This window comes from Geotrypetes seraphini, chromosome 3, assembly GCF_902459505.1.
Source record: "Geotrypetes seraphini chromosome 3, aGeoSer1.1, whole genome shotgun sequence".
NCBI lineage: Eukaryota > Metazoa > Chordata > Amphibia > Gymnophiona > Dermophiidae > Geotrypetes > Geotrypetes seraphini.
Genome location: NC_047086.1, coordinates 131,976,607 through 132,003,028, shown reverse-complemented (window position 1 = coordinate 132,003,028; position 26,422 = coordinate 131,976,607). Strand labels below are relative to the sequence as shown.

General features: G+C 46.1%; 1 protein-coding gene across 1 annotated transcript in view; it reads left to right on the top strand.

Annotated features, from left to right (window-relative positions):
* Nucleotides 1-25,731, top strand: part of ESCO2 (establishment of sister chromatid cohesion N-acetyltransferase 2) — a 119,118-nt gene extending 93,387 nt beyond the window's left edge. The window contains exons 10-11 of the mRNA XM_033937531.1: nt 5,600-5,781; nt 25,124-25,731. Of these exons, the coding sequence (XP_033793422.1) occupies nt 5,600-5,781; nt 25,124-25,256 (315 nt within the window). The 3' untranslated portion in view covers nt 25,257-25,731. The remainder of the gene's footprint in view (nt 1-5,599; nt 5,782-25,123) is intronic.
* The last annotated feature ends 691 nt before the right edge of the window (nt 25,732-26,422 follow it).

The following is a 26,422-nucleotide window of genomic DNA, read 5'->3' as shown; positions in this document are numbered from 1 at the left end:
GTATTAAATTGCAATTGGATTAATTAACGTCCTTTTGTCATGATTGATGCCATTTTTCTAATATTTTTCTATTAATTATGTAAGATTTAGGGTTGGGTGGGGGATATAATATAATAAGTAGAGGGATTCGAGGGTGGGAGGGGGAGGGTTATATTTTTAATTATAAGATATAATGATAAGATGCACAAGTGCTTAGATTTATTTTATTTATTATAAATTTTTGTACACTTGATGAAAGTTTTAAAATGAATAAAGAATTAAAAAAAAAAAAAAAAATTGCAATTGGATTATTCCAGTGCAATAGGTATGGTATACTGGGCCATAAGTCTTCATCCACTCCTGTGAATCCTTTGCAGGAGATAATGATCACCGTTTTCAGCACCTTCCTCTTCCCTGCTGTCTGCTGCCCTCAGTCAGTTCTTTCTTCTGCAAGCGATTCTGCAGGAGCAACTTTGATCTGCTCAGTTTCTTTTTTGTTTTTTTGCAAGTTTTTTTTTGGGCAGGATGATGAAGGGGATGGAACTCCTTTTGTACAAAGAAAGACTAAAGAGGTTAGGGCTCTTCAGCTTAAAAAAGAGATGACTGAAGTCTACAAAGTCCTGAGTGGTGTAGAACAGTAGTTACAAGTGGATCGATTAAAAAAAATAAATAAATAAATTTCTGCCTCAAGATTTACAAATACTAGAGGACACTTAATGAAGTTGCTGAATAATACTTTTAAAACCAATAGGAGGAAATATTTTTTTCACTCGGAGAATAATTAAGCTCTGGAATATGTTGCCAGAGGATGTGGTAAGAGCAGTTAATGTAGCTGGGTTTTTTTGTTTTGTGTTTTTTTTTGTTTGTTTTTTTTTAAAAAAAAGGTTTGGGCAAGTTCCTGGAGGAAAGGTCCATAGTCTACTTTTGAGACAGACATTGATGAAGCCCCTGCTTGCCTTGGATTGGTAGCATGGAATGTTACTATTTGGGTTTTTGCCAGGTACTTGTGACTTGGATTGGCCTCTGTGAAGACTGAATACTGGGCTAGATGGACCATTGGTCTGACCCAGTAAGGCTATTGTTATATTCTTTCTGTAAAGCTCTGGTGACTTCCTAGCCTGTGTGAGAGCAGCCGACTTCGGTCTGCAACTGACAGGTGAATCCTGCGGGGACTGCTCAGCCAGCCTGCTTGAACTGTGGGGCTTGGGGGTTTCCCCTACTGTTTGCTCACTCCTTAACTTGACCAGAAGTGCTAGTGCAAGCTGTACGGATACCAATTGTGTTTCTTCGGAGCACATATGGTATCTGCTGCATTTTCCTCCCCCCTCCTTGCAATGTTTGGATGCTGGTCCTAGGGACTGAAGCTCAGTCCAGCAGTGGTCCATCTGGAAGCCGAGGATTCAGAAGAGGCAGCTTTCATAGTAGCAGCAGTCCTCTCCGGTTTCCAGCTACCCTTAGAGGAGCTGAGGCAGGCTGCAGCACTTCTTCTCAGCGTCTGGTCTGTTAGTAGGGCTTCACAGCCCACAGGGCAGTTTGGGAGGAGTCTGAATTTGCTGTTTTTGTGGTTATATTTGATGTAGCCTTGTTTACCCCATCCCAAAAAATTCTAAAATCACTATTTTTGGCTGTCCTCTGTTGGAGTTACAGTTGTTTTTTCAGCAGGAAATCCTAGTGATGGCCATCTTGGATATTTCCTAATTTGACTTCTAAGTTCTCAAACTTTGTTATAAAGCCTCATTTTTTATTCTAACCATCAGGGATAGTGTCCTCAGGTTCCAATATGAATTCATGTGAAGTTTGCTCTGGTTGGGCACCAGAAGAGGGCCCTTGCACCGCATGTTCCACCACACAAGATGAAGAGGTGGGAGCCTTAGATTTAGCCTCTGACCATCTCATTAAGGCTGCCAAGAGATTGTTGGGGGATGATTTTAGCTTTTCTTGATTTCCCGAGTGTGGCACTAGTGCCTGATTAGGGTGCTGATGACCCCAAATCAAAAAACCTCTAACCTTCCTCTTGAAGGGGGTTCTTGGTCCTCTATGCTCTTTATACCTGACTTTGTGAACTTGCTCTGCCAAGCTTATGTCTGCAGAGTTAATGCCTCTTCTGGGACCGCTGGAGAGCAACCAGCCACGCAGCCTTCCTGTGGTCCCGCGTCTGTTGGATGTGGTCATTGAGGAGGATGATCTGGACACTTTTCCTCTTTCCCAGAGTGAAGCTTCAGTCAAGGTCAATGTGATTCTGTGTGAGGTAGAGTAAGTGCTGCTGCAGACCAGGCGAAGACCCCTCTGTTCACAGGTTGTTCAAGTCTGCTGTCTTGACGGACTGTCTCTTATGGACAGTGCTGCCTGATTCAGGGAAAAAATTTTGATTCGATTCAGCCTATTGAATTGATTAAGTGATTCGATTTTCCTGCCCAATTGGGTGTTTTTCAAACATTCTGGTGGGTGTATATTATAGCCTCTTCACCCATCCCTATTGCCCTCTCCTACCCACACTGGTGCTGTGGTGTAAACAAAATAAACAAAAAAGACTTTTCCTCTCTCTGTTAAATGCTAGTTCACATTCACGATCTAATACCAGCTCCGGCAGGATATACATTTCAAATCTGACACATTGTAATTGCGAAATCTAAATACACCACATCTAACGCAATCCTTCTATCCAATTCTCTGGTCACCCAGTCAAAGAAATTGATCAGATTTGTCTGACAAGACCTACCTTTAGTGAATCCATGTTGTCTCCGGTCCTGTAATCCAGGATTCGAGAAACTTCACCATTCTCTGTTTTAAAAGTGTCTCCATTAATTTGCTTACCACAGAAGTTAGACCGGCCTGTAATTCCCTACTTCTTCCTTCCACTTTTGTGGAGTGGAACCACACCCGCCCTTCCCCAGTCCTCCGGTACCACTCCTGACTTTAGAGATTCATTGAAAAGGTTAGAGATACAGCCTCAGCATACTGAGGTTGTGGGTTCAAGTCCCACTCTGCTCTTTGTGATCCTGGGCAAGTCACTTAATCCTCCACTGCCTCAGGTTCGTTATATAGATTGTGAGCCCTCTGGGACAGATAGGTAAAATGCTTAAGTATCTGATTTGTAATCTTTTCTAAGCTCCTTTGGGAGGAAGGGCTAAAATTAATTGAATAAATAAATTGTAGTGATGGTGAAGATGGGTATGTATAACAATTCTGCAAAGGTGAGGAGGGAGTTTGGAGTAATGTGAACTCCAGATTTCAACTTATGTTGGAGTTATTTAAAGTTGTCTCCTAATTCCCTACAGATAAGTACTTTCGGGGAACTTGATGATTTCTGTTAAATTGAGGACTATTGCAAGGTCTGTTCTACTATTGTTTTGCTCCAACCGACTTTTTTTTGTAGCACATTTTTTTTCTCTAGAGCTTGTATATAGATCTGAAAATTTTTCTGATGAGTTTTTTTTCTCTCCTAAGGCTGGTTAGAACCAATAATGATATTGCTGACTCCATTATAAGAATTGCCATACTGGGACAGACTGTAGGTCTGTCAAGCCCAGTATCCTGTTTCCCAACAGTGGCTAACCCAGGTCCCAAGTACCTAGCTAGATCCCAAGTAGTAAACAGATTTTATGCTGCTTATCCTATGAATAAGCGGTGGATTTCCCCAAGCTATCTCAATAATGGCATATGGACTTCTATTTTAGAAACTGATCCAAATCTTTTTTTAAACCCTGTTAAGCTAACTGATTTTACCACATTCTCTGGCAATAAATTCTAGAGTTTAATTACACTTTGTGTGAAGAAATATTTTCTCCAGTTTGTTTTAAATCTACTACTTAGCAGCTTTATCACATGCCCCTTAGTCCTAGTGTTTTGGAAAGAGTGAACAAGCGATTCACATCTACCCTTTCCACTCCACTCCACTCATTATTTTACAGATATCTATCATATCACTGCTGAGCCATCTCTTCTCCAAGCCGAAGAGCCCTAACCGCTTTAACCTTTCCTCATAGGGAAGTCGTCCCATCCCTTTTATCATTTTGGTTGCCCTTCTCTGAACCTTTTCTAATTCTATATCTTTTTTTGAGATACGGTAACCACAATTGCACACAGTATTCCAGGTGCGTCTATACCATAGAGCGATACAAGGGCATTATAACATTTCCATCATTGTTTTCCATTCTTTTCCTGATAATTCCTAACATTCTATTTGCTTTCTTAGCCACCGCCACACGTTGAGCTGAAGGTTTCAACGTATCCTCAACAATGACACCTAGATCCTTTTCCTGGGCAGTGTCTCCTAACATAAAACCCAGCATCATGTAGCTATAGTTTAGGTTCCTGTTTCCCACATGCGTCACTTTGCACTTGGTCACATTAAATGTCATCTGCCATTTTGACGCCCAGTTGCACAAGGTCCTCTTGCAGTTTTTCACAATCCTCTTGTGATTGAACAACTTTGTATCATCAGCAAATTTAATTATCTCTCTAGTTATTCCCATCTCTAGATCATTGATAAATATGTTAAAAAGCAGCAGTCCCAGAACAGATTCCTGGGAAACCCCACTATTACCTTTCTCCATTGAGAATATTAACCATTTAAACCTACTTTGTTTTATTCGTATCACAAGATGTTCAAAGAGATAATGAAGAAATACCTCTGGGAGCTTTGAAGTTCCTTCTTCTAATGCTTTCTGTGTTTGGTATTTCTTCTTCAATTTATGCAAGCTGTATAAGTATAAGTTTGATATTTGGTCAGGTTTGCTCCCTAATTTTGGTTTCTGAGAAAAATTGTAGTGTCATTTCAGCTTAATGGTTGCTTCTTGTAAAGGAAATGGGATGAGACTTTTGATTTGCACAAACCTACAATACATTTCACTGCCTTATGACTGGTATTTGTTATATGAATATGTATACACCTTCTAGGTTACCATTAACTCCAGCCAGTAGTGACTGTAAATTACTACTATGCTAACAGAAATATATGTACCATATTTTTAGGACCATAAGACGCACTTTTTTCACCCCCCAAAAGGGGGGTGTGTCTTATGAACCGAATACACCGCACACTCCCCTCCCCCCGATACCTTTTTTAAGTGGCGGTGGTCCAGCTCTGTCTCCTGCTAGATGGCTGCCTTTCTCTTTGCAGCGTGACCTTTGCGCTTCCTGCCTGGTCCTGCACCGCTCTGTGATTGGCTGCAGTCAGTAAAGTGGTGCGGGACCAGGCAGGAAGCGTAAAGGTCGCACTCCTTTGTTGTGCATCGTTCTGCAGGGGGGGAAAGCTGCAGGCGGCTTTGGGCTCCAGGCGGCTTTGGGCTCCAGGCTTCTTCTTCAGGTGGCTTTGGACTGCAAGCTGCTGAAGGCTTCGGGCTTCTCAGCACCAGACCACCAGACGCATCTATGTGTAGAAGAGGAAAAACCAAGAATAAAAAATTCTGAACCAAATTCCTCCTCTACAGGTGGGTGCATCTTATGGTCCTGTGTGTCTTATGGAGCGAAAAATATGGTAACTTGGATTGGCCGTTGTAATGTAGCAGACTGCAGGATGGGTGCTGTTTTCAATAACTTGCTTTTTAAAAATTTTTTTTAAGAACAAGTCACCACATGGATACAATAACTTGAGTGTTGTTTGCTTTGTCATCGGCAGGCGTTTCAGGTCTTGCCAGATACTGTTTCATATGAAGTCCAGACCCTGGAAATAATGGAACGCCACCGAGCTTGGCGTTGTTCCACTATACCCCAAACTGCAGTCTGTGGAATCAGTCGCGTCTGGGTCTTCAGTCTGATGAGGAGGCGAGGCATCGCAAGCCGAATGGTAGATGCTGTCAGGTAAAAAATCATTAGGGGAAAATGAAGCCAGATTATGGGAAATATTCTCATCTTTCCTGTCAGTCTTGACCAATGGGTAATTATCCAACCCAATCTGCAAGGATCTGTAGGAATCCAAATTTGCATTTTGTGGCTCCTCCCCCTTAAACTCTGGGCTGTGCCTGAATTCCTCAATCTAATTTCCTACAGTGAGGATGTAGGAGCCCTTTCTCTTCTGCTCGTTTATTTTTCCATTGCTTCTGCTCGTTTATTTTTCCATTTCCATTTCTTTTTTGTGCTGCAGAGACTCACGGCACTTCCAAGACATCTTTGCTTGATTCCTGTGTAGCCAGTCTGCATTGTCAGCTAGGAAGCTTAGGGATTTCCCCTTAGGAGCTTATTTGCCCCAGGTTCATCTGCAGTGGGCTTGAGGGGTTCGCCTCAGGTTTTGTCCACAATGGGTGAGTGCAGGCTGGGTGACTCTGTAACTGTTTCTCCAGGATCAGGATTGACTGCACTTCTCCCCTCATGCCGCATTCAGTCTTTGAGGGTTGAGGGTCCAGTCCCACAGAGGGACTGGACTGCAGTCAGAAGATACAGGCCATGTCATTGCTCCCCAGGCTTGTCTGAGGCAGAAAGTCTTCTCATACCTCTGAGGTTTCTTCCAGCAACTCAAAACAGAAGTACCAACTGATTCCACAGAACACGAAGGGGAAAACTGTGGAGACGATGTTCTTGATATAAAAGTTTTTAATTTTGATTATTCTTCACAAATTAAACGTGATAGTCAGTACATATAACACACAGCAAAAAGTTGTCTTGTGGACCCGACACTGTCTGTATTTCGGTTATAAAAGTGTACAATGACCAGAGCTGACTTCACTTTCATTGCTGCTGTGTAGGCAGCAGGCTGACAGGTCCCACCCTCTTCTTAAGGGACTGCTTTTGTACGTCCCACTAGTCAAGACTGACAGTCATGTTGCACAGGAATAAAAGATTAGATTCTTACCTTTGCTAATCTTTCCTATAGACAGGACTGTAAAGCATGACATCTGCCTGGTCAGTTGATAAGCCTGCTTTCTGCCTTAGACCAGCCTGGACAGTCAGGTGACCTGTATTTTCCTCTTTGCCCCTGGGGTTCAGGAAATGAAGATTTCTAGAAGTATTTTGTTTACAGTGTGTTTGTTATATGCTAAGATTTTCAATGCAGCTGGTTCACTGGTTTATGCAAATTTTATGCATTCTGTTTTGCTTGTTCATTGTTTACTGACTAATTTTCTCTTTTTTAATTACCGAGCAGAACAGAAATGTATTGCAAGGGCTACTCCCCGTGTTATATGTTTTCCGGGTTGATACTACTGGGCTATTCACCTGCTTTGGAACGGACTGAGAAGTTCAGGCACAGCCCAGGATGTAAGGGGGAGGAGCTGAGAGATGCAAATTTCAGTTCCTACAGATCCTTGTGGGTTGGGTAGGATAATTACCTACTGATCAAGACTGAGAGTCATGTTTACAGGAAAGAAGATTAGCAAAGGTACTGTAAGAACCTAGTCTTCTATAGCGCTTGGTAGACTGGTATAGTCCTTACAAATGAGTTATATACCTCATTGCTACGAGCAGGTGGAGACTGAGAATGTATATCAGGATAGCTTCCCCTCTTGCAATCCAGTCTGTCTCAGTCTCCATAGCAGGTGTTAAGACTAATTCGGCTCCCCTCTTAGTACTGTTGGAATTTTGTTTTGGACTGCTGGGTTTCCCTTTTTGTGCCGGACAGAGCTTGGATGGGCCCTGTTTGGGGATCAGTCCTACCTCGGGGGTGTTATACCCGGCGGCTCTCATGCTGGGTCCCTTCCTCCACCTCCCCACATTTTTGTAGAGGTGCCTCAGCCGGCGGCCTGCCCCCCTGGCTAGTCAGTCCTCCGGCTTTGAGAGCCGTGGAGTCTGTTCCGTTTTAGGTTAAAAATAAATAAATCCTGAGGTGTGACAGTCTAAATGGCTCATTTCCTTTTAAAGCTGCCTTTTTCTGTGGTTTTTCTCATCTAACCGGCACTTTTTTCTTTCAGCTAGGGCGGTTTTCAGCACAATGAGCACTTTTAAAGGGAAAAAATGCTCGGTACTTGCGGCCGGCCTGTGCAAGCGTTGTGCATGTCGGAGCGGTGGGGCAGCCTCATCGGCAGCAGATGCCAGTGGCCAGGGCACTTCACTGCAGGTACCTCTCGAGTCTGCTTTGGATCGCGGTGAAGCAAGGGCTTCTCCCGATGCCCAAATGGAGGGATAAAAGGATTCCCTTGCCGCCGGAGCAACTGGAGATTCCCTTTTCGCATCGATCTATGCCTCGGTGACAGAAAAGTCTCAGGCTTTTCAGACGCAGCAGGCCGCAGGAGCTCCGATTTTGGTGGTTTCAGGTCCAATTTTGGCAGGAACCTCCTCCTTCATCTCAGTTACTTCAGGTGACCTTCCCCTTGTTTTGGAAATACAGCAAGGTATGGCAGGGTCCCCTGCTGGGGCAGGGAGTCCTTTGGGGCTGCCGGGGGTCTTTCCCCCTGAATTTGTGTTAGCACTTTGTAAAGCTTATATGCTGGGGGCTGGAGGTTCTATGTCCACTCCGGGGGAAGAGGGGGGTTGCCCTCAATGTCTTGGTGCGGCCCAGGCAGCGATGGTTTTGCCCCCCTCCTCTCGTCCAAGCGTCCGTGGGTTTCTAGGGAAACATACTTGAGTACCTGATTGTGAAACCGCTTAGATAATCTTGATAGGCGGTATATAAAAACCTAAGAAACTTGAAACTTGATGAGGGTTTTTGCCCTGAGGGAGCAAGATGTTATTGATGAGGACCTGGACCCTTGGGGAGATTTTTAGGATTCTTTTGGGAGGTCTGATTCTGCCAGCAAGGGGTTCGAGCACCCCTCTGCTGGCGAAGATATGTCTGTGGTGTGCATTTTTTCAGCGGAAAGAGCTTCATGAGATAATTTTTCAGGTCTCCTCGGTTTTGCACTTTGAGGACACCGTGTTGGAGCCCCCACGTTTGGTGGATCACTTGCTTATGGGGATCCGCTCTGCTTCCCGCTCTTTTCCTATGCATCAGGATATTCATGATGTTTGCACAGTGGCAGGTGCCGGAAGCTCCCTTTCGTTTTGCGCGCTCCATGGCCCCCCTATATCTCATTCCTGAAGGGGATAAGGATACTTTGAAGTCGCCTGTGGTGGTCTCGACCATCTCCAAGAGGCATACTGTGCCTGTTGAGGGCAGTGTAGCCTTGAAGGACCCTGAGGATCGTAAGTTAGAGTCCCTCCTTAAACAGAGTTTTGATGTGACAGCTCTGGTGGTCCAGGTGGCGATGTGTGGCTGGTGGCTCGGGCGTGTTTTCGCTGGGCCGAGCATGTACTTGACAGTAAATCTGAGGATTGGGAATTACTAAAGCATGAAGTGGCAAAGATTGAATTGGGTGCTTCTTATCATTTAGATGCCATGTATGATCTATCTTGCGAGCTTCGGCCAAGTCGTTGGCGTTTGCAGTGGCAGCTCGCCATACCTTGTGGCTTCGCGCTTGGTCGGTGGATTCGGCGTCCAAAGCTAAGTTGACAAAGTTTCCTTTTAAAGGATCTTTCTTATTTGGTGAGGACCTGGACAGGTTGGTTCAGACTCTCACTGATTCTACAGTGCCTCATTTGCCTGAGGATAGGCTTAGGCCGCTGGCTCAAGGTGGTGCTGCTCGTGGGCGTGATTTCCTCCGCTTCTACCCTGGTGGAGGGGCTGCCTCTTTTCAGTCCCCTGGGCTCTCTAGAGGCAGGTTCTTTCAGCGCATGGAGTCCTTTCATGGGCCCACCGGCATGCGGGTAGCACCCCTGCTGAGTCCCCTGCCGCCTGTCCTGCCTAATGACTCCTTGCCGGCGCCCATCTTGGTTCCGGTGGGTGCCCGGCTGAGTGATTTTTATCCAAAATGGGCAGACATCATGACTGATCAGTGGGTTCTGGAGGTGATTCGGAACAGCTATGCTCTGGAGTTCGCCCGTTCCTTGCCAGATTGTTGTCTCACTTCTCCCTTGCAGGTGGCGTGAAAGCAGCAGGCCCTTTGCCAGACTCTTCAAAGATTGGTGGATCTCCGTGCGGTGGTTCCAGTTCCCCCGCAGAACTGGGGCACAGGTTGCTACTCAATTTACTTTGTGGTGCCAAAGAAAGAAGGGACTTTTTGACCCATCCTAGATTTGAAGGGGGTCAACATGGCTCTTCACGTGCCTTCCTTTCACATGGAAACTCTGCAGTCTATGATTCTGGCAGTTCAGGGGGAGTTTCTGACCTCTCTAGATCTGACCGAGGCATACATGCACATTCCTATTCGGGTCTCCCATCATCGCTTCCTGTGCTTTGAGATCCTGGGGCAACATGATCAGTTCTGTGCTCTTCCCTTTGGTCTGGCCATGGCTCCGCGGACGTTCACCAAGGTGAAGGTGGTCATCGCGGCAGTGTTGCTAAAAGATGGCATTCTAGTTCATCCCTACCTGGACAATTGGTTGATTGTGCGAAGTCGTTCCAGGAGAGTACCCAGATCACAGCTCGGGTGGTGGAGTTTCTGCAGTCACTGGGATGGGTAGTCAACCTTTCTAAGAGCCGGTTATCTCCATCTCAGTGCCTGGAGCATCTAGGAGTGCTGTTCGACACCTGCCTTGGGAAGATCTTCCTTCCGGAGGCCCAGGTGAGCAAATTGCAATCTCAGATTTGCCTGCTTATGGCATCCCGGGGTCCTCAGACGCAGGATTTCCTCCAAGGTCGATGGCAGCTTCCCTCGATGTGGTGAGGTTGTTGCGAGCCCACATGCATCCTCTTCAGTATGCTCTTCGGAGGTGGTCGCATCAGAGTCACAGTATAGATCATCCTGTTTCACTTTCGGGCTTGGCTCGGTGCAGTTTTCGGTGGTGGCTTCAGACCTCCCATCTTGTACAAGGGGTGAGTCTGGACCAGCCGCAGTAGACGGTGATGCTCACGGATGCCAGTCTTCTCGTTTGGAGAGCTCAGTGTCTAGGTCACTCAGCTCAGGGCACCTGGTCCACGGAGGAGGTTTCTTGGTTGATCAATGTCTTGGAGAGCGCTGTTAACCATCCAGTCTTTTCTGATGGGCAAGTCAGTCAGGGTTCTTTCTGATAATGCCATGGCGGTGGCCTATGTCATTCATCAGGGGGGTACCAGGAGCACTTTGGTGGCATAGGAGGCGGCTCTGCTCATGGTCTGGGCGGAGTCTCATTAGGAAATAGCCTCCCACATAGCAAGAGTGGAGAATGTTCAAGTGGACTTTCTCAGTCATCACTTGCTAGATCCCGGAGAGTGGTGTCTAAGTCCCGTGGCCTTTCAGTTGATAGTGCAGTCTTGGGGTCAGCCCCTCATGGACCTGATGCCCACAAGTGTCAATGCGAAAACACCCCGCTTCTTCAGTCGTCGCAGAGACAGGCCAAAGGCCTGGATGCTCTGGTTCAACCATGGCCAACGGAGGGGCTTAGTGTATGTGTTTCCTCCGTGGCCATTAGTGGGCAGAGTTCTTCTCTGCATAGTTCTATATCCTTGTGGTTCTGGTGGCTCTGGATTGGCCCCGACATCCGTGGTATGCACATCTAGTGAGGCATCTGGTGGCGGATCCTCTTCCTCTCTTGGATGACCTTCTGACTCAGGGTCTCATTCCAATGTTCGAACCAGGTCCCTTCTGTCATAAGGCTTAGCTCTTGAAAGGGGTAGCCTAGGTAAGAAGGGGTATTGAAATAAAGTGATCTCAACTCTCTTGGGGTCTCGGAGGCATTCTATATCTCAGGCTTATGTGAGGGTTTGGCATCTATTTGAGGAGTGGGGTGATGCGTGTGAAGTGGTCTCTTATCGCACTTCCCTGCCTAACATCCTTCTTTTCTGCCAAAGGTAGTTTCTCCTTTTCATGTTTCTCCTTTTCATGTCAATCAGGCTGTGGTTCTCCCGGTGTTGGGTAGCCGGGAGGGCTCTTCCGAGCAGAGACAGTTGCACAAGTTGGTGAGTACTGTGTCCAGTTCTGGAGGCCACATTATCAAAAGGATGTGAAGAGAATGGAGTCGATCTAGAAAATGGCCACTAAGATGGTCTCAAGACTTAAAGATCTCCCTTATGAGGAACGTCTGGCCAGACTGCGCTTATATTTTCTCGAAGAGCGCAGAGAAAGGGGGGACATGATAGAAACATTCAAATACATCACGGGCCGCATTGAAGTAGAGGAAGAAATCTTTTTTCTCAAGGGTCCCACGATGACAAGAGGGCATCCGCTAAAACTTAAGGGGGGAGATTTCATGGTGACACCAGGAAATACTTCTTCACCGAAAGGGTGATTAATCATTGGAATGGTCTTCCACGCCAAGTGGTCGAGGCCAGCAACGTGCTCAACTTCAAGAGACAATGGGACAAACATATGGGGTTGCTACAGAGTTATGCTTAAAAGATGGATTCTCGTGGAAGAGGGGATTCTAGAGTGGGCAGATTTGTTGAGGGAGGGTTCTTGAGTGGGCAGACTTGTTGGGCCGCCGGCCCTTATCTGCTGTCATACTCTATGTTTCACCACTCGTTGTGTGAAGCAGAACTTCCTGATAATTTGTCCTGGACTTGTCCCCCCTTAGCTTCAGTCCATGTCCTCTTGTCCGTGTCACATTGGACATTGTAAATAATTTTTTTTCCTGCTCTGTTTTGTCGATTCCTTTCAGTATTTTGAAAGTCTCTATCATATCTCCTCGCAGTCTCCTTTTCTCAACGGAGAACAATCCCAGTCTCTTAGTCGTTCCTCGTATTCCAAGTTCTCCATACCTTTTATTAGCTTCGTTGCTCGTCTCTGCACCCTCTCCAGCAGTTTTATATCCTTCTTTAGGTTGGGAGACCAATGTTGGACACAGTATTCCAAGTGTGGTCTGACCATTGCTCTAAAAAGCGCCATTATAACTTTCTCCGATCTACTCATGATTCCTTTCTTTTGCCGCTGCCGCGCATTGTGCCGACGGTTTCAGGGTCCTATCTATCAGTACACCCAGGTCCTTTTCTTGTTCGCTCTTACCCAGGGTTGCACCTGACATTCTATACTCGTGTTCCTTGTTCTTTCTGCCTAAATGCATTACTTTGCACTTTTCCACATTAAACTTCATCTGCCATTTCTCTAACTGACACAAGTCACTCTGGAGTTCCTCGCTTTCCTTCTGCGATCTGATTGCCCGGCATAGCTTTGTGTCGTCTGCAAACTTGATGATCTCACTGGATGTTACTTCTTTTAGGTCATTGATGAAAATATTAAATAAGATGGGCCCAAGTACAGAGCCCTGGGGCACACCGCTAGTCACTTTCTCCCAGTCTGAGAACTTCCCATTTATGCCCACTCTCTGCTTTCTATTCTCCAGCCATTTGCCTATCCATCTTAGTATATCTCCCTCTATTCCATGGCTTTGTAGTTTCCTTTATTTTATTCTTGAATCTTTTTTGGTGTCTCCACCGTTTATACTTAGATTCACCTGTCAGTGTCAGGTCATTTATTATTTTCCAACCTCCATGTATATAGGGCTCCTTTTACAAAGCCGTGCTAGGGCCTTAACGCGCAGAATAGCGTGTGCTAAAATGCCGTGTGCGCTAGCTGCTACCGCCTCCTTTTGAGCAAGCAGGTAGATTTTCGGCTAGCGCACGCTAATCTGGTACGTGCGTTAAAACGCTTAGCACACCTTTGTAAAAGGAGCCCATAATTTTTCTCAGAGTTCTCCCTTTTACCTCTAGTAGAGGATGGGGTTCTTCTGCTGACTTTTTCTTTATTCCTTCCCTTGTTTTTGTGCTCTCGTATCAGACATGTTTCGCGGCAATAAATGTTTGTGTCCTTGATACCAATTCTCCCTCCATCCCTTTTATTACAGCTAGGGATAGGGAGTCCCATATGTGAAAATATGCTGCCTGCTTGTCCTGGGACAGGGGTAGGCAATTCGGTCCTTGAGAGCTGGAGCCAGGTCAGGTTTTCAGGATATCCACAATAAATATGCATGAGATAGATTTGCATCTCAAGGAGGCAGTGCATGCAAATCATCTCATACATATTCATTGTGGATATCCTGAAAAACCTGATCTGGCTCTGGCTCTCGAGGACCGGAATTGCCTATGCCTGTCCTGGGATAAAGCACAGTTACTTACCATAACAGGAACAACAGGCAGATATTCTCACAACCCACCCACCTCCCCTAGTTGATTTCTTCACTTAGGTATAGAACTGACAACCGTGGGAGCTGGCATTGGGCGGGAAGGCACTCGCGCATGCGTGGTGCAGGCAGTCTTAAAGCTTAAAGTGACACTCAACTTTTTTATTGTCCTTACCGGGCTCCGTGAATGATGTCACCCGCATGTGAGAATATCTGCCTGCTGTCCCTGGATAGCACCAGTTACGGTAAGTAACTGTGCTTTACATGTTGAATGTACAACGACGAGTATGTCTTTCAGTGCTATAGAAATGGTTATTAGTAGTTGTAATAGAAGAAATAGTTAATAATGACCATTACTATCAGAAGAGGCTTTTATACTGTGTTAATTAACTAGCTTGATCTATTTAGTTTTTCCCCCAGCCAAAAACACAAATTTAACAGAATGGCACATTGTATTTTTGAGCCATGTAACTATAACTTTGCCTATTTCACTTTTGTTTTAAAAACAACTTTCAGCCAAGTCAACATAAAATTAACTATTGGAGGAGGGGAATAAGGGTGCAGCTAATTCTTGTCATCTTGACTTTGTGTCTTGCTGTTTGTTTATAGCTTAGCAACGGAAGATGAGCTTTCAGCTTTTTTTTTTTTTTCCTTCAGTTTCCAAATTTTCTCAAGGGAAGAAAAATTCTCATCTGCAGAAAAAGCTACTGCTGTTTAAAAACTGGTTTGTCATTTCAGTGGTCTCCAAATCCAAATGCAGGTTGCACTATTTCACTCCTGCGACTATCTTTAAAACTTCATCAGCAAGCATATTTTTGGGGGTAGGTCACCTTTAGCCCTGAAAATGGATTGTAGTTAGAAGAACAACCATGTTTTTAACAGACTGCAAAATACCAGTACAGTGGTGCCTCGCATAACGGACGCCTCGCACAGCGAACGCTGCGCACAACGAACTTTATGTCTTGATTCGTACAACGAACTTCGTTTCACACAACGAAGTCGCCCGAGCTGCATCCTTCCGCGCAGGCACTGCGCTTAACTGCCCTCTCTCCGCCTGGCTCCCTCTTGCCCCCCCCGACTCCCCGACACGATCGGGGCAAGAGGGAGCCCAAGCCCTCTTGCCCCCCCGACTCCCCGACACGATCGGGGCAAGAGGGAGCCCAAGCCCTCTTGCCCCCCCGACTCCCCGACACGATCGGGGCAAGAGGGAGCTCAAGCCCTCTTGCCCCCCCGACTCCCCGACACGATCGGGGCAAGAGGGAGCCCAAGCCCTCTTGCCCCCCCGACTCCCCGACACGATCGGGCCAGGAGGGAGCCCAAGTCCTCCTGGCCACGGCGACCCCCTAACCCCACCCTGCACTACATTACGGGCAGGAGGGATCCCAGGCCCTCCTGCCCTCGACGCAAACCCCCCCTCCCCCCAACGACCGCCCCCCCCAAGAACCTCCGACCGCCCCCCAGCCGACCCGCGACCCCCCTGGCCGACCCCCACGACACCCCCAACCCCCTTCCCCGTACCTTTCTGTAGTTGGCCGGACAGACGGGAGCCAAACCCGCCTGTCCGGCAGGCAGCCAACGACGGAATGAGGCCGGATTGGCCCATCCGTCCCAAAGCTCCGCCTACTGGTGGGGCCTAAGGCGCCTGGGCCAATCAGAATAGGCCCGGGAGCCTTAGGTCCCTCCTGGGGGCGGGGCCTGAGGCACATGGGCCCAACCCGACCATGTGCCTCAGGCCCTGCCCCCAGGAGGGACCTAAGGCTCCCGGGCCTATTCTGATTGGCCCAGGCGCCTTAGGCCCCACCAGTAGGCGGAGCTTTGGGACGGATGGGCCAAACCGGCCTCATTCCGTCGTTGGCTGCCTGCCGGACAGGCGGGTTTGGCTCCCGTCTGTCCGGCCAACTACAGAAAGGTACGGGGAAGGGGGTTGGGGGTGTCGTGGGGGTCGGCCAGGGGGGTCGCGGGTCGGCTGGGGGGGCGGTCGGAGGTTCTTGGGGGGGGCGTTCGTTGGGGGGAGGGGGGGTTTGCGTCGAGGGCAGGAGGGCCTGGGATCCCTCCTGCCCGTAATGTAGTGCAGGGTGGGGTTAGGGGGTCGCCGTGGCCAGGAGGACTTGGGCTCCCTCCTGGCCCGATATTGTCGGGGAGTTGGGGAATCGGCGGGGCAAGAGGGCTTGGGCTCCCTCTTGCCCCGATCGTGTCGGGGAGTCGGGGGGGCAAGAGGGCTTGGGCTCCCTCTTGCCCCGATCGTGTCGGGGAGTCGGGGGGCAAGAGGGCTTGGGCTCCCTCTTGCCCCGATCGTGTCGGGGAGTCGGGGGGGGGGCAAGAGGGCTTGGGCTCCCTCTTGCCCCGATCGTGTCGGGGAGTCGGGGGGGCAAGAGGGCTTGGGCTCCCTCTTGCCCCGATCGTGTCGGGGAGTCGGGGGGCAAGAGGGCTTGGGCTCCCTCTTGCCCCGATCGTGTCGGGGAGTCGGGGGGGCAAGAGGGCTTGAGCTCCCTCTTGCCCCGATCGTGTCGGGGGTGCCAGGGACCACACGGAGTCACCCACCGTACCACCCGATTCGGGTGAGCGCAGGTATCGGTGGGTGGCTTATTTGCGGGGGGGGGTGCCTTATTTTACATTTTTTTCTAAAAAGGGGGGGCTGTCTTATTTGATGGCCCTGCCTTATCATCGGGGAAACACGGTAGAAAAAAAAAAATGAACAGTTAAGTCCCAGTTTTTGCCGCTGAGACTCTGCCCTCTCTCACTGTAAAATTAGACTCTACTTAGTCTGTCTTTAAATTTAAAAAATGTGTGTTGTTTTAAAAAACAATTATGTTTTTAGATGTATCTAAATAAAAATAATAACCAAAAATGTATCTTTTTTTATGTCATCTTAGCATATTTTATGCTGCAGAACGAATTATTTTTTTTTACATGTATTCCTATGGGAAAACGCGTTTCACATAACGAACGTTTCACATAACAAACTTGCTCCTGGAACCAATTAAGTTCGTTGTGTGAGGCACCACTGTACTTGTGATATTTAAGCGCAGGTGATGAGGAGGTTTCTCTGTTTAAATTAAACAAAACCTTAAAAGACAATTCCTGAAAACCTACCCACATTTTATAATGTAGTTTAGTCTCATTGTACTACAGTTGCTTATGCTTTGTTTATTTTGTTGTCATCTGCTGTGGACTGGGATCTGATATTTGGAAAGTGGAATGTAAATCCAAGATAAAATTAAATTATAACTAGTTGAGGATTGACCCTTGAATTGAGAATATGGCAAGAAAATGATCTCAAGAGTGCTTTTTCCACTGCTTCTTTTTTTTTTTTAATGCCTGTAATATAACTGCCCATTTTTTCCAGGTCTTTTTAAGCTGCTTCCAAATTTCAACTGCATTAGAAATAAAACAACTACATTTTACACCAGGGATACCCATACTTTTTTGACTTGCGAGCTACTTTTAAAATGACCAAGTCAAAATGATCTACCATCAGTAACATTAAAAAAAAAGACAAAGCACACTATACGCAGAGAAAATGTTAATTATCATTTATATTTGGGAGTTTTTTTAAAGAGGTCAAAGCAGATGACTTTAAAATATGCAATGTCACCTCAGTAACAACTAAACAAAAATATACAAATATATCCCCTCCCCTTTTACTAAATCGTGATAGCGTTTTTTAGCGCAGGGAGCTGTACTGAATGCACTGTGCTGCTCCCGACGTTCATAGGATCCCTGCGCTAAAATCTGCTATCGTGGATTAGTCAAAGGGGGCCATAGTGCAAAATATAGACAGCAAATATAAATTCTCAAAATGGACACATTTTTGATCATTAAGGGCCTGTTTTACAAAGCCGTGGTAATGGCCCCAAAGCCCATAGAGATTTAAAAGGCTTCGGGGCTAGCACAGCTTTGTAAAACAGGCTGTAAATTGAAAATAAAATCATTTTTTCTGGGAGTACTGGTCGACAAGTCGATGAAGCCGTCCACGTAATGCGCAGCAGTGGCGAAAAGGGCAAATAGAATGTTAGAAATGATTAAGAAGGGGATCATAAGCAGATCGGAGAAGGTTATCGTGCCGCTGTACCGGGCCTTGATACACCTCCACCTGGAATACTGCGTCCAGCACTGATCACCATACATGAAGAAAGACACGGTACTACTCAAAAGAGTCCAGAAGAGCGACTAAAATGGCTAAGGGGCTGGAGGAGTTGCCGTATAGTGAGAGATTAGAGAAACTGGGCCTCTTCTCCCTTGAAAAGGGGAGGCTGAGAGGGGATATGATCAAAACATTCAAGATAATGAAGGGAATAGACTTAGAAGATAGAGACAGGTTGTTCACCCTCTCCAAGGTAGAGAGAACGAGAGGGCACTCTCTAAAGTTAAAAGGGGATAGATTCCGTACAAATGCAAGGAAGTTCTTCACCCAAAGTGTGGTGGAAAACTTGAACGCTCTTCCAGAGGCTGTTATAGGGAAAACACCCTCCAGGGATTCAAGATAAAGTTAGACAAGTTCCTGCTGAACCAGAACATATGCAGGTAAAGCTAGTCTCAGTTAGGGCACTGATCTTTGACCTAAGGGCCGCCGCGTGAGCGGACTGCTGGGTACTTTGGACCACTGGTCTGACCTAGCAGCGGCAATTCTTATGTTCCTACCTTTAGTTGGTGATTTCATGAGTCTCTGGTTGCACTTCCTTCTGACTGTGCATCCAATATTTCTTCCCTTCTTTCTGCCTCCTGCATGCTTCCTCTCCTCCAGACCTCATTCTATTCCCCAACCAACATCTCTGTCCCTCCATGAGTCCAACTTTTTATTCCTCTCTCCCTGTCCCCCTCCCCTGTCTTTCTGTCTGTCTTTTTTTGTCTTTCTTTCTGTCTGTCTTTCTTTCTTTTTCTGTCTTTCTGTCTCTTTTTTTCTGTCTGTCTCTGTCTTTTTTTTCTCTGTCTTTTTTTTCTGTCTTTCTGTCTCTATTTTCTGTCTGTCTTTCTGTCTCTTTTTTTCTCTGTCTTTTTCTGTCTGTCTTTCTGTCTTTCTTTTTCTGTTTCTCTTTCTGTCTGTCTTTTTTTCTTTCCGTCTGTCTTGCCTGGAACTTCCTCTCCGAAATCAGAATTGATGTCAGGAAGGGGGGGAAAGACTTTTGGGCCTGGCGCTTGTGCAGTCGCTGCACGCACCTGGCCTGTTGTGGTGTTGGGGAAGTAGGGAGAACGTAAAGGCAATGCGAGTCTATCCCGGTTAGCAATCAACTCGCGTTGCCTTTGCGATCTAATAGTAGATTGTGATTGACCTTTTGGGCACCTCTGTTTTACACGTTCTTTAAGATTTTAGAGCAGTTAGCATATGTTTGTTTTTCTCTAGTTCCAGTGTTGAGAATTGTGGTTATGTAAAGTCCATAATTTTTTCAAACTTGTGTTCACAAATTGCCACCAGATTATCTCAGTTCTTTAAATATAGAGCTGAAGACAGCCCACCAGTGAGTTCTTTGGAAATTTTGTGGGACAGTTAATTTGCTGCTTTTTTAATTTTTGTTCCAAAACAACTGCTGTAAAGTGGTTATTATGAAAATATTGAACAATTTCAGCATCATTAATCATGTTTCTGGAGCACTGAAGGGTTTTCTGTAGCAGTTGTATTAAATGAGCACTGCAACCATATATTCCAGTACAATAGGTGTGTAATTCTGGATAAGCAGGTCATCTCCTCATGGCCGCGAGCACTGAGCTCTACTGCCAACTATAGTTTTCCCTTTCTATGTTTCTGTTCTGCTCTGCTTTTTTCTTTATTTTACTTATTTTAATCTTTTTTTTTTTTTTTGAGAGGGGGTGGGTTTCAGTGCTGGGAACTTCCTTATTGTTAGGTCCAGCTCTACCTGTGTGGGGAAGCAGACAGGTAGAGCTGGACAGCTGATCGGCCAATCCCCTGTGGTACCTGTTAGCCAGACTGCAGAAGCATTTTTGGAGTTCAGAGCACTCCCCGATTAGCATGGCGCTTCTACTGCTTGGCAGGAGTTTGAGCACAGGCTGTTAGGCTTCTGTAGGAGGCTCAGCGATGTCTCGCAGAGTGCCGGCTGCATTTCTGCCTCCCTCATTATAGTTGTGCATGTGTCGGTCTGTTGGAGAGGTACAGGTTCAATCAGACTGGTAGCCTGAAAATCAGCATTGGAGAAATAAGGGTCGAGACAATGATTTCTTCTCCCTTTCCAGCTACTGTTTAGAACTGAGGCAGGCTGCAGCACATTACCAGGACAGGTCACAGTGAGTAAGGTTGTTACAGCCTATAAGGTGAATCGCCAGGTGGGGGGGAGCATCTGAAATTACAGATTTCAAGCAGTGGTGATTGTTCTCCTAAGTTTCCCCCTCCTGAAAAATCCTAATTTCACTGGATTTTTAACTTTATTTTGATGTTTTTCAAGCATTTTTGGTGCCAAAATCATGATTGTGGCCATCTTGGATTTTAGCAATCTTTTCAAAAGTTTCCTGCAACTCCAAAACTTGTTGAGATGGAGTCTTTGGGCTCTCTTACCACTAATCTGTGCCAAGAATGAACAAATTGTGCACCTCAGGAGCATCCTTACACCACATGGTGCACCGCAAGAGGCAGGAAAATCCAACTTATTCTCTTATTTGTGCTTTAGGGCTGCTGGAAGGGCATCTAGCCCAGTGGGTCGGATGTTTCTCTTTTCTGGCTCTGGGAATGGTGACCATCCTGCGTAAAAGGGTACAGAATAGTGCTGCCCGATTCAGGGAAAATTTTTTCAATTTATTGAATTCATTTTTCAATTCAATTCACATTTCCTGCCAAATAGGGCGTTTTTTCCAAACATCCTGGCGGGTTTATTTTGTAGCCTCTTCACCTACACCAAGCCCCCTATGCTCTCTCCAGTCCTATGCCGGTGCTATAGTGTAAACAAAACAAAAAAGACTTTTCCTCTCTGTTAGGTCCTAGCTCATGCTTGCTGTCTAACACCAGCTCTCATATTGTAAACAAAAATAGAAAATAAAATTTATTTTTTCTACCTTTTTGTTATCTAGTCATTTTATTATTCAATTCTTGTTGGTCCCAAGCTCTGGTTGGTGTTTGTCCTTTGTTAACTCACTCACCAAAGTCTCCTGCCCATTTGCCGTTTTCTTCTTTCTCCCTGATCATCTTCCATCTCTGTATCTCTCTCTCCGGCTGGAGGAGATTTGCAGGGCAGCAATGTGTATCTGTATCTCTTTCTGTCTCTTTCTCTTTGGCCGAAGCTAAAGCGGTCTCTCCGGAGGAGATTCGCAGGGCAGCAACGTGGTCCACTTTGCACATGTTTGCTACATTTTACTGAGTGGATGTGGCAGCTACCTTGATGATATCTTTTCCAGTAGATAGGTGAGACATTCTAGACTACCACCCTGTCCTTACTGCACCTGCCTACTGTCTCATTCTGTTCATGGTTCTCCTAAGTTCTTGGATGCCAGTCAGGGTTTTGAAGAATTCACATAAGTTGCTCGTGGTTGTCAGTCACCCCGTCAGGGTTTCAAAGAATTCTGTGTATATATATATCTTAAATAATAAAATGCTAGCCCGCGCATGCACACTAGCGACCCGTGTTCCCTGATCCCTTTTCTGTAGTGGTGTGGCCGCACGACTGCGCATGCGCGCTTAGTACGTCACTGGTAGAAGACGAACCGTCACAGAGGGGAGTGAACGCCGAGTCCTGTGGCACATCCGGATTGTGAGCACTCCTGCCTTCGGTCCTGTCCCTGTTAAACCAGCTGGCAATAACAAATCCAGATGCCATGGGTTCTTCCCTTTTGCCAAATTGCTAAAGGCTCTGCCGGTCTCGATCCTGCCCATCTCTGAAGTTACTTCCTGATTTTGAGGGGCGGGATCGAGACCGGCAGAGCCTATGGCGATTTAGCAAGAGGGAAAGCCCCCGTGATGTCTGGCTTCGTTATTGCCAGCCGGTTTAGTGGGACCGAGACAAGACCGGGGGGGGGAGGGGTCTGGGAGGTGAGGGATCGCGGCCACTCAGCGCCCCCACCGAGGAGCCCAGCAACTTTCCGCTGCCCGGACCCGAGTCATTTACCGCCCCCCCTTCCCTTCCCGTGGGCCCGACTGGCGATTTAAGCAGCGTGTGCACCAGTCTTCACACGCTGCTTCGGGCCCTTCTACTGCCCTGATTTGCTCCGGATGTGCCAGAGTAAATCAGGCCAGTAGAAGGACCCGAAGCAACGTGTGAACACTGCTACACACGCTGCTTGAATCGCCATGTGTAGTCGGGCCCGCGGGAAGGGAAGGGGGGGCGGCAAAGGACTCGTGCCCGCGTTTGTAGTCGCGACTGTGGGAAGGGAAAGGGAGTAGAGGAAACGCTAATGCTGCTGCACAGGGAACTGGTGTGGGGGGAGGGAAATGGAAGGGGGAGGGAATGCTGCTTTGGACAGACAAACAGAGGGAGGAAGGGAGACAAAGAAAAGAAGAAAGACACAGGGGCAGGTGCACAGGGAACTGGTGTGGGGGGAGGGAATGCTGCTTCGGACAGACACAGAGGGAGGAAGGGAGACACAGGGAACTGGTGTGGGGGGAGGGAAATGGAGGGGGAGGGAATGCTGCTTCGGACAGACAGACAGAGGGAGGAAGGGAGACAGAAAGAAAAGAAGAAAGACACAGGGGCAGGGAGATATACAGAAAGACAAACAGACAAAGGGGGCCAGGGACAGAGACAGACAGAAAGAAAGACAGCGGGAGTCGCGTCAGGAGGGGTGAGGGATGCCGCAGAGGGAACTTTTCCAATGGGTGCAACTGGGTGGCCGTCGGGAACCTCTGATCAAGGGCAGAGCAAGGTAAGTGTATCATAGGGATAAGAAGGAGGAGAGCGGGAGAAAAAGGAAGGGACGCCTACTGCTGGACAGGGGGAGAAGGAAAGAGGTGCTGATGGGCAGGAGGGGGGTGAAGAAAAAGGAACGGAGCCCTAATGTTGGACAGGGGGAGAAGGAAGGTGCTGCTGGACAAGGGGGAGGTAAAACAAAGGGAGAAGGGCTGCTGCTGCATAAGGAGAGCTGTGAAGGGGTGGTGGTGGACACAGGGGAGGTAAAAGGAAGGGACAATGGACAGGGAGAGCAGGCAAGGGGTGGTGATGGACAGCCAAGGAGAAAGAAAGAAAGCGGCTAAGGAGAGAGAGAGAAAGAAATAAAGAGAGACACACACACATATATTCTAGCACCCGTTAATGTAACGGGCTATAAGACTAGTATATATATATATATATGTTCATGGGCATGCAGGGGTCTTTCCTGAGCTTTCCTGATGCTTTTTTTGCCTGTTTTAATTTGAGTTTATATGTTGATTAGAACAGTTATTTTTGAAAATTTTCCCTTTTACTGTCACTACTTCACGTTGACTGGAAGCTCTCGGTGCTTGGGTACAAACTGTGGGTGGTGCTATCCCAGTGAAGTACAGGAGAGTCACAGAAAAAATCCAGAGTGGATTCCTTCTGCACATGGCCTTTGGGATACAACCTACTTATCTAGAACAGTGGTATTCAACCCAGTCCTCAGGGACCACCTGGCCAGTTGGGTTTTCAGGATATCCCCAATGAATATGGATGACAGAGATTTTCAAAACCTGACTGGCTAGGTGGTCCCTGAGGACTGGGTTGAATACCACTGGTCTAGAATGTCTCACCTATCTACAGGAAAATATATTATTCAGGTAAAAACATAATCTTTTTTTAGATAGCCCATCTAAATCTGGAACCTTGCCAGTGGGAAGATCTTGAGAACCTGCTAGACTTCTTTAATCATAATTGGAGCCTCCAAAAGAGTGAGATGAAAGGGAGATGGAGAAGGGAGAGAAATATCTGCCAAATATGCTGCAATTGCAATCGGGTCAATAGTGGAGTCCTGAATAGAATTCCTGAAAGCATTCCCAGATCTCAGTCCCGAAGTGACGCAGGGCCAGGCTGGAGCTCAAAAAGCTCACTCCTGCATGCCGGCCAGCTGCACTGCTGGCGTCAAGATCGGAAGGAGGGACAGGAGTGAGCATACACTGCTGGACCACCAGGGATGCAGGAATAGGTATGCAGCAGTGGCAGGCAGGCAAAAAATTGTATCGAAGATGGGAGGGATCCCTCCTGTCCCTGCCTACTAGGTCAAATGGCAGGCCGGCAGAGGCTTGCAGCAAATACAGGAGGGGGGGGGTCAGGTGGTCACTGGGTGATGATCTAAATATAGGACGAGACCCCCATTTTTTTTGGCCCAATAATCTCGTCCTATATTCGAGTATATACGGTATTCAAAGCAGTCCCTCACCCCATTCTTTTATCTACAAAAGCTTTTTACCGCTCCATGTTCCCACACTGGTGGTAAACAGATGAAATTTTTACTCATTCCTGCGGTTTGCCATGGGAATGGGTCACCGTGTTATTCTCTAGTCAAGACCCTTCCAGAGAATATTCTAGGAACTGAAGAACAGCACATCTCATAATTGGAGATATAGTGCCTTTGTGGCTCAGAGAGGAGACCTATGGGAAAGGGTAAAAGTGTCATGGGGCAGAAAGAATAGAGAGGAAAATGTGACACTTCTTTTTGGAAAGGAGACACCAACTAGTTTAGGGAAATGGCTTTCAGAAGTGGTGAATAAAAGAGTCTGGTGAGGGACTGCTTTGAATATATAAAAAGAGAATGACAGAAGAGGAAGAAAGAGAAAAAGCAATGAAGAATAAAAACTGGAAACGTAAGTCAAATCTTCCAAACACACATAGTCTGAAAGTGTTTTATTTTTTAAAGTGCTTTAACTTTTTGTGGATATGTAGAAGAATCTACCCTCCCTCCTCCTCCCTGGGAGCTGCTGCAGAAAAGCAGGATTTGGTTTTTGAAGCGCATCACATGTGGAGCTTCTACACATATGTACTTTTGGATTGTTTAGCCTTTCCACGTATCTTCCATCCTAGGACTAGTAGAGACCCCTGAGGAAGACTCTACTGTCGAAACACTAACTGCGTTGGGTCCAACGCTCTCAGCGGAATAGGTCCTTAAGGTTTTTATGTGGATTGCTATGTTGATTTTTAAATATTTTTTAAATAAAATCCAATTCAGGAACATCGTCTCTCCACAGTGTTGTTGTGTTTTGGGGTTTGTTTTGTTTCTCTTGGACTTTTTTCTCTTGTGGATTTTCCAGGGTCAATTTTTTTGCTCTTAGCTTTCCATGTCATTAACAATGTAATAACCATAGATCTTTCTGTTTCAGGGCCACGTTCATGTATGGTTCTTACCTCTCAACGAATGAGATTGCCTTCTCTGATCCAACTCCTGATGGCAAGTTGTTTGCGACCAAGTACTGCAAAGTCCCCAATTTTCTGGTTTATAATTTTGTTGGTTGAATTACTTAACTGTTGTATGTTCAATTGTTTGTATAGAAGAGCTGGTTATAATTTGGTAAAAGATACATAGAGAATTTCTTGTAGTCTGTATAATATGCAAATGTCTTGCTGTGTTTTAGTTACTAAATCTTGACTTCAGATTTCTCTGCATTGTTATAAAAAAATGATATACTCTAGTGAAACATCTTTCATTTTTTGTATAGTTAATGCATTTTATTGTGATAAAATGATCAAATATGAGTTTTTAATATATTTCCTAAAAATTGAAAGTTCCAACCTGAAACTATACAAATTTTATTAGACAGAGATTTAACATTTATATATTTTTAATTAAGCAGTGGTCCCAAATAGGGTATAAAATGTTTTTATGCTGCCAATGTTCAGTAATATATTTTTCCTCCAGTTTCCTCTTGTACCTTGGGGCCATGTAAATTATCCATTATCTGTAATATTATATATGGAGCTTATTTGGAAATTCCTGTTGTTCTTGTTCTTTTTTGGCAAAATTCCCAAGTTCTTTCGTTCTGATTTAGCAAAGTTGCTCTATCAAGTAATAGACTAGCATCACAAATAAAATTCTGGCGTTTTTCAGTTGGAAACATAATGCAAGAATGTCATGGCATCCCACTGTTGAGAAAATTTGCACTGATATGCTGCTCTGATCACTGCTAGCTTAGCAGGCAGGTTGACAAATGGATGAGTGCAAGGCTGGAAACCAGACTGAAGGAAATCTAAAAAAGGGACATATACAGTAAATATCCCTATGTATGGGTTTGTAAGGATTTAGCTAAGTTGCAAAGTGTGATTGCATCAGCATGTTCCCTTTTTCTTTCCCATGATTTGTTCTATTGATTAACAAATGAACATTTAATGGATCAAATGAACACTTAATGGATCAAAAGCAATTCAGAAAAGGAAAACAGAACTAGTTATATTACAGGATGAGAATTAGATCAAGCTGAAACATTAGCCAATTCTTGATTAATTTGTTGACCCTTCTTTCTAAGATTATACCGTAGAATCTCAGTTAACCAGACTCTCACCCAACTGGCAAAAAATTTGCCGGGGGCAGAAAGTCCCTCTGAAGAACCAACAGCAGCAGTCCTTATCTATGAACCCCTTCCCTCAAGCCCTGAAACAGTAAAAGCGGCGGAAGTCCTGAGCTG